Below are 8,436 nucleotides of genomic sequence, written 5' to 3' on the forward strand. Positions count from 1 at the left end.
GGCAGCTATTCTTGGCTTTTTCTTTTCTTCTTTCTTTTTTCTTTCAGCTCTAATTGGAGTGAATGCAGTGGGAACAGGGTGCATTCTACATTTGGTGCAAGTTTTGCTGTACTGAATACATTCATTTTGCTGTGGGAGTTAGTTGAATATAATGACTAAGGAAGGGCCCAGGCTTTGGAGTGAGGCTGTTCAAATCCTGACTCTGCTATTTGTTAGCAGATAAATTATTTATATACCTAAGTTTCTTAGCACAATATCTGGGATAATAAATACTCATTGAGTGTTACTAGCATCATCCTCATTAGCCTAAATATAAAATAGGAGGCATTTGCAAGTGTCTTTGCCAGGTATTCTTACAGAGTAGCTATGTTATTGTAATCAGAAAAATGTTTAAAGCTTAACTTGTATGTAAAATTCTTTCTCTAAAAAGTTAATTTAACATGAATTTTCCCATAATACTTTCGTCTTTCCTTTAATAGATAATATGCACCTTTTTCCCCCTTACAGGAAATGGAAAGAACAGTTCATATGTTTGAGACATTCCTATGAACTTTTCAAGATGAGTGGTTTATCCTCTCCAATCTGCTCCTGACAGAGCAGTCTTCTGAGCCATTCAATTTCAAATTGCACCAATTATGTGCAGAGCCTCCGTGTAAAGTGCTCTCTCACTCATTTCTCTCTGTTGAATTTGGTGCTATTGTCTCAGGTACCTGAAACCAACCAGCCTACAAGAACCAAACAGAACTTCAGAAACATGTTGTATTTTCCGCAAATAAAAAATACAACCCCACAGATTGGAGATTTTGGTGCTACAGACACTGCTCTCACTTCTGCTCCTTTTCGTGCACTCTCTTTTGGAGACTTCTCTCTTAGGGAGCAGACCAGCAAACACAAGGAAACTGGATGGGGCAGTTCTAACTGTGTTGAATTGTTTAAACTAAGTGGACAACCTGTTATTTTTTTTGTCTCCTTTTCTACCCCTTTTTTCATATTTGTTTTTGGTTTTTTCCCTCTGGGTAATGTACTGAAATCTGTTTTAGAGTTGGCTATGGTGTATTCTGGTGGGAAACTGAAGAAACTGGATAAAATTAGATTAGGCTCTTTAGAACTGCCTTTAATGTGCCTTTTTATTCATTTGAGAAAGATAAGGCTAAACAAAAGGATGGGCTTGTTTGTAGCAAATGAATTAGAATGTTTTCTCTGGTCACGACCTTGAAAAAAGTTTTGATACTCTGTTTCATTAGGAGGCAACCAGTGTTTTGGTGTAAAATGCCTATCTTGTTTTCAAAACTCAGTCAAGACACTCATTAAGCCACATAATATACTAAAATGGTAAGTTTTCCTGTATGGTCTGTTTCTGTTTAAGGAACATGTAGTAAAACAACAACAACAAATAATGGTACAAAGGCCACCAAATAAATGCACACACTTTTCGGTATTGCTGACAATGATGACCAGAAAATAAATAGATAGCAGCATTCTTTTCTTTTCTCGGTGGCAATTTAATAGTTATTCATGTTTGAGTTCCCAGAGAAGAATGATTTTCATGTATAGTAAATTGTTACTGTTTTGTTTTAAAGCCAGGACTTGCCAAATGGACAGAAAAGAGAGAAATCAGAAGCTCCATAAAATTCATTTTCTATATGCATAGTTGCAAGTGAGCTCTGGTATGGTCCTTGAATAACAGTATTAATGTTTAAATCCCTTACCCTAAGGTTACTTTCGCAACTATTCATTTTGATTGGAACTCATTTTGGATCTTGTTGAGTGGTTTCTGTGAGTTGTACTTATCTACAATTAATTATGGGTTACTAGTTTTACAATAACTTTCTACAAATTTGAAGACACAGTCTAGGCAGTTGCAAAGAGGCAAAGGGAGTGCAGTGACATTTTTTTATCAGATGATTTTTAAACAAAAAAAGTAGAAAATTTTGACAAGTTGGCTTGATATCTTTATTCATTATAGCCGTTAGCTGCAGGTGTGTCTTTCCAATATATGCAACACATGTAGTTTGGATTTAATTAGAGCAAATGATCTTGGACTACTGCAGAGATATTGAGCTACCTCAGCTTTTTGTATTTTAGTTACCAACAGTGTTTACAGAGTCCTGTAATCACTTCGCCACCGTTTACATGCTGAAGCTAAGGTACTTGTCCCCTCGTCTCTAGCTGTTGTAGTGTGCTGGATGCCAGCGCGGAAAGCACACCTTGGCCGTAGGCTACTGCAGTAATCCTAAGTGCTTCTTTCATTTACATTAACAATTTACGCCTTCTAATTCTAGCTTAATTTTTTTTAAATGCCACTTGTTTTCTTTATACCTAATCTATGAAGTTTTCATAATAGTCAGTCATATAATTCAAGATGCTACCCGTGTAGACACACTGTATTTTTAAGGTGGGCAAGTGCGATTAACGATGAACCATTTTAAGGGGGAGGTTATTTGAAACCTCTAATTTGATTATTGGGAGGATTTTCATGCTTTCTTTAGTATTTATTACCATCATACCAGTTCAGACTATTTTACTGTCTAATACATTAGCATTTTGTATTTTGATGGAAATTGTTACAGAATTTAAAGATTTGATGAAATAAGATGTAGCAGATTTTTTGTAGCAAGTTTCTGGTAAAAGGATTTTTTGCAAGTCTCAGGTTCTTGCTGCACTATTTTTTTTTAAATATTTATTCCAGTTACTCTAATTCAGAAGCATTCTGTTCAAGTAACAGCAGCACTTGTGAAAGGAAAAAAAAAAACGCACATGTTCTTAGTAGGTTACTAAATTTGTACAAGTTAATTAAGATTTTAGCCATCAGTGAGTTTGACAAGGGAATTTTATTTATGTTCAGCATTAAAATGCTTCCAAAAGATCAAGTTTTTTAATTTTAACCTTGATACAGATGGAGAAATAGGATGCAACCTCAGTATGATAGGAACTGCCACTTTGAACAGTTTAGGTCTTAAAGAGAAAGCCAATCTAATGCTAAGGGGAGAAAAATGAGCTGAAAATTGTACCAACTCCTCCGGCCTCCTTTCCCCCCAAAGAGAAACACACTATACCAGTTTTGCTTATTTTTCAGATATCTGATGGTTCTATAATTTAAAGCAGCTTGTGAAATTATCCAAGTGGACTCAATTTTGTTTACCTTTCTGTAAGTTCTTAATTTTTGCTGTATAGCATTGGCAAAAATATGTACAAATTGACCTCTGTTCTTATTTCCTATTGTGAGCATTATAAATGATAAGCTCCTGTGTAAAACATTGCTCTCAGATCAGTAAAATAGGTATCACAGCACAGCCCAACAGTAGTTAATGCTCAACTGTGGGGACCATGGGAGCTTTTTGAGGAGGATGGAACTGCACTAAGGTTGAAACTGATGGCTGTGGAGTTAATTGTGTTTTTGAGCTTGAATCTCACCTGTGATTAATTTTTTTGCTTTGTTTTATGTCCTTTCATGACTTGATTTTTCTCATATGCCAATGTATTTGTAGGTTTACTGGATTTTATTTTTAGGGAGTTGGGGTGGTAATATCTTATCTTCCCATTTTTTGATTAAGTTGGTTCAGCTATGGTGCTATTCAGTAGGTATCTTCAGTGTCAGGTCCCGTAGCTGAATACCATTGTTATTATAATTATTATTTGTAATCATGTTGTAAGCTTGAATTTGGGCTTGTATTTGCATCTTTTGTATTTTGTACATTTGGTTATTTAGACTTTGGGAGTCCTTTTTTGGTTTCAGTCATGTATGTCTACTTGTAGATTAAGTAGACTTCATCAACTATGGTCTATTTTGGGTTTGTAGTTTAATTTAGAATTGTGTTAAGTTGATGTTTTGCATTTGACTTCATTTTACATTAGTTTGAAGTAAATTATTTAATTTTTGAATTCTGGAATTTTGGACATTTACTGTAATTTGTAATATAACTGCTGTGAAATACTTGAATAAAGATGACAAGAAAAACATGTCTTTCTTTAGCTTAATTATGATTACTGTTGGCTGCAATTGCAATGCTACTTTTCTAGCTGAATTTATCTATTTTGCAGGTAGGGCATATTGATGTTTATTAAGCAACCCCAAATATCTTGTTATAGGATTCTCTTAGATTTTAGTAGCCCTCAGTACTTTCAGTACTTTTTAGCTAAAAGTTTTTCTGTTGAGAAATTCTGGTTTTAATTTCATTTGAAGATTGTCTAAAATATGTTGTGTTGGAGCAAATGGATTACTTACAATTGGAACACTGTGCTGCGTACAGTAGATGATCAGGTAGTATGGTTCACTTATTTTATAGTGTTTTCTCTTTGATCAGGTAGTCGTCAGTATGCTTGAAACAGTACATAGAATTTAAATATGGAGAGAGAGTTCATACTAGAATTTTGAAGGGCTTGTTGCTTCAAGTGAATAGAATGTTCTTGGCTTTAGATTGCCCATTTTTCTGCTGTCCGCCGTGAGATACCTTTTCATGTCCCGAGATGAGTATACTAATCTTCCTCAGTATAAATCCTTAATTTTCTTGTTTTGTTTTTGCTTTTTGAACCACAGTAAAAAGGAAATGATTAGATTTGAGTAAGACTTTGTTTTTGTTTTTCGTGATTTTATAGATTGTATAATTTTTACTTTTGATTGTTTGTATATATCAAAAGACTGGTAATGTAAACCCTGGGAAACCGACTTAAAAAAATTTATGTGAATGTTTAGATATGGAGTTTATAATTGCATTTGAGTCTCAATCAAGTTTTTAGCACTCTGGAGCTCAAGTTAGATATATTTATCCAGTTTTACTCTCCATTGGACTCAAAACTACAGTAAAGCAAGAGCCTAACTTTTAAATATCTACTTCATGTTATCCCCGTGCCCCAGTACCTGCAGAGTTACCTACTGGCTATTTTTTAAAATATAAATTCCCTCTCTTACCCACACAATCATATGTCTGTTTCATCATAGGCACTATGCTAGGCATATGTGATACCCAGATGATGTATTCTCTGTCTTTAAGTAGGTTATAGTCTCCTAGGGGAGATTGGTGCATATACCAGTAGTAATGATTCAGTGGGATAAGGGCTGTAACGGAAGGAACACAGTTGTTCAGAGTTCTAAGAAGGGAGCCAATTAATTCTGTTTAGGAATGGGGAACATGAGGGAGGGCTTCAGAGAGAGTTGGCATTTTATTTGTCCTTTGCCTTTATCTGGATTTTCTGGAGTCTAGTCCCAAAACTTTTTCTTAGTTTCTTGTGACCTTTTGTATTACATCATATCACTTTATTCATACCTCTCACCCTGGAATATCTTTATCTTCGCTTGTTGAAATCTTGCACATCTTTCAGGGCTGGGCTTAGATTCTACACCAGCAAATCTCCCTTACTGTAGCCTTCCTCCTCAGAACTTAGCTGTATTTTGTGCTATGTAGCACAATAAATTACTAATATTATGCAAACTTAGTAATTTATTCATGTGGGAAAGAGGATTCCCACATGTAGGAATTTAAAACAATGCTGGACACATAGTAAATGTTTATTTAGTTCTTTTTGGCTTAATTAACATAGAAAGCTGGAATTTACCTAAGTCATCTTTCCATTGATTCAACAAATATATAGTGAGTGCCTACTATGGACCTGGTACTGTTGCAGGTGCTGGAAATAAAGCAGCAAACAAAACAGAAAAAGTCATTGTCTTCTTGGAGCTTAAATTCTTTTAGACGAAATGTGCCAGATTTCTGTCATGATTGATCAGGGTTCACGTTATTTTTTTTGAAGTGTTCTTCTCTCTTTATGCTTTGAATGAAGCATTTTCTTGTTAAAAATTTGTCAAGAACTCTCCTTTTTCCTCTTTGCTTTTCTTATATTCCCCATCTTATTGAATAGATGCCTATCCATGAAGTTTCCAAATCCTTCATCCTAAATTTTATCTTCTTTATGGTGCATCTCATTCTAATCATGCAGCATGTTCTGTTGAATTCTCCCCTCTAAACATGTTTTATATCCATCATCCCTTCTCTGTCTTTATTGCCGCTGATTTAGTTTGGGCACTAATCCTTTTGTTTGGAGTAGTGTAATGGTCATGATTTGGAGGAATGTAAACATGAGCAAGACATTGTGTCTGTCTTCAGTGAAATTTTTGTAATATAATTTAACGTACTTAGATTTATTAGGTGCTAGGGACTGTTCTGAGTACTTTATAAATACAAATATAAACTTTTAATCCTATGAGAACCTTCGGAGATAGGTGTTATTATTATCCCCATTTTATAGGCTAGGAAACTGAGACATAAAGTAATTTACCTAAGGTCATACAGCCAGGATTCAAATGCAGGCAGTCTGGCTTGAGTTGATGTTCTTAATTGCTGTGCTTGATTTCTTCTTGTGGTAGACAGACACACAAACATATCGTTTCAGTATAATATGATGTGTGTTACACGTGAGTTATGCATAAGGCACTATAGGTGTACAAAGGAGGAGCATGTAGCTCAACCTCAAGGAAGCCTTCTTGGGAAACCTGATGCCTGAGCTGAGGCATCAAGACGGGAAAGGCCTTGCAGGCGGAAGGAACAACAGAAGCAGAGACTGAGGAGTGAACTAGCATGACAGCTGCAGGGGAAAGTACAAGTAGGTCTCTATCACCACAGGTCAACATTTATTTAACAAGTCTATTTGAGCAGAGTTCTTGGCATTAGAGTTATAGCTGAGGACAGGACATCAAGGTCCTGGTTCTCTTGGAGTTTATAATATAGAGGATAAAGAGTAAACAAGATGTTATCCATTAGTAACCAATGCTTGGATGACAATAAATATGGTAGTAGTAATAGTTGTAGCAAACATCTTAGTGCTGGATACTAGTTTAAGAGTTAACCATTTAATTATCACAGCATCTATATGAGGTAAGTACTGTTGTTGGTTCCACTTGACAGAAAAGGAAAGTGAAATAGAGAGTTGGTTAAGCAACTTGCCCAAGGTCGCACAACCAATGAGTGTTAGCTGGGACCCTTCAGAGCTTGCATTCTTAACCAGTCTACCACGGAGGTGAATGATAAATTCATTTGCCCTTATTCAGGTTTTTCTGCCCTATTAATAAACATTTTTTAAACTATAGAATACTATAGAAAATAATACAACGTGCGTATTCTCATCATCCAGAATTAAATGTTAACAGTTTGTCATAATAGTTCTTTTTCTAAAGAAAAAAAAATTCTGGGTAAGGTTGAAGTCCTCTTTCCACCCCTCCCAAGTCCCATTTCTTTTCTTTTCTTCCCCAGAGGGAGCCACTCTGATGTCTTTGATGAACATCTTTCCTGTCTGTGTTTTTAATTCATGATTTGAGGAGATAACAGTTTGGGTGCTGAAGCCAGACTAACTGAGTTTGAATCCTAGTTATGCCCCTTGTTGGCTGTGTGACCTGCAGGAAGTTATTTAACCTTGCTGACATCAGTTTGTCTGTAAGGGGATGATGAAAACACCAAGCTCACGGTGGTTGCGGTGAGGATTATGTCTTGAGTCACCATGTGTTACGCACTTAGGGCAGGAGCAGGCACAGAGTAAGTGTTCAGGAAGTTTTAATCATTACTACGCTAATTCTTAGAACTATTATATTTGTACGTATTCATAAAAATGATTTGGGTTTTTTTAAATGTGCATAAATGGAATTATTTTACATCTTGCTTTAAAATGTATATATTTATAAATTGGAAATGCGTGTATGTGGTTTAAAGAATGAAGTAGTACTAGCAGGCTTGTTATAAAAGCCAGGAGCCCCCTGACTTCCTCTCCTCCCCTCAAAAAGAAATGTGCTCCCCAGAGCCAACTGTTTTCAACACCTGTAACTAATTATTTTGGTATGCGTCTGTGTATTTCTAAATAATATTCTTATGTGGCCACTTTTTAATTTTCCAGTTTTTGCCATTATCTTTTGATTTCCCACCGTGGAGGGTAATAGCCATAGCTGTCCCCAAAACACACCCACACTTGTTGTTTTCTCATCCTCCCAGTGGGTTATAATTTTCATTAGATCGTTATTCAGTATTTGTGTTGTTGTGACTATGTGAAAACTGTTGACAGCTGAGCTGTTGAGTATACTGTGAGTAGTTTTCCTTTCCCGTACACTTTTTTGTTAATAATAGTCTTTGTTGTTGTTTGCGTAGTTTTCTATGTGTTAGTTGCTAGTTTGTCCCTAAATTCATCCCCAGCAATCCAACTCTCTTTTTTTAATGTCTTCAAATATATAAGGTATTCTAGCATTTCATCTTCTTGAGAAAATTTCTCCTGGAGCGTTCTGACCTTTTCCAGCTTTGCATTGGCATGTACTAAGGTCTTGCATAGCCATTTTCTTGGGACCTCCCTTCACTATGATCCCTCACCTTTCTCTTCTTGTCATTTGTATCCTGTGTTGCTATTGAGAAGTCCAATGCTATGATTCTTGACCCTTTTCCTAGTTTTGTTTTCCTTTCCTAA

General features: G+C 35.7%; 1 protein-coding gene across 3 annotated transcripts in view; it reads left to right on the forward strand.

The window, feature by feature from the left end:
• The window catches only part of ATAD2B (ATPase family AAA domain containing 2B), a 162,303-nt gene extending 158,353 nt beyond the window's left edge, over positions 1-3,950 (forward strand). For all 3 annotated transcript variants that reach the window (XM_046661905.1, XM_046661906.1, XM_046661907.1), the window contains one exon: positions 508-3,950. In XM_046661905.1, coding sequence (XP_046517861.1) covers positions 508-549 — 42 coding nt within the window. In that variant the 3' untranslated portion in view covers positions 550-3,950. The remainder of the gene's footprint in view (positions 1-507) is intronic.
• Positions 3,951-8,436: the final 4,486 nt, after the last annotated feature.

This window comes from Equus quagga, chromosome 5 (assembly GCF_021613505.1).
Source record: "Equus quagga isolate Etosha38 chromosome 5, UCLA_HA_Equagga_1.0, whole genome shotgun sequence".
Classification (NCBI taxonomy): Eukaryota; Metazoa; Chordata; class Mammalia; order Perissodactyla; family Equidae; genus Equus; species Equus quagga.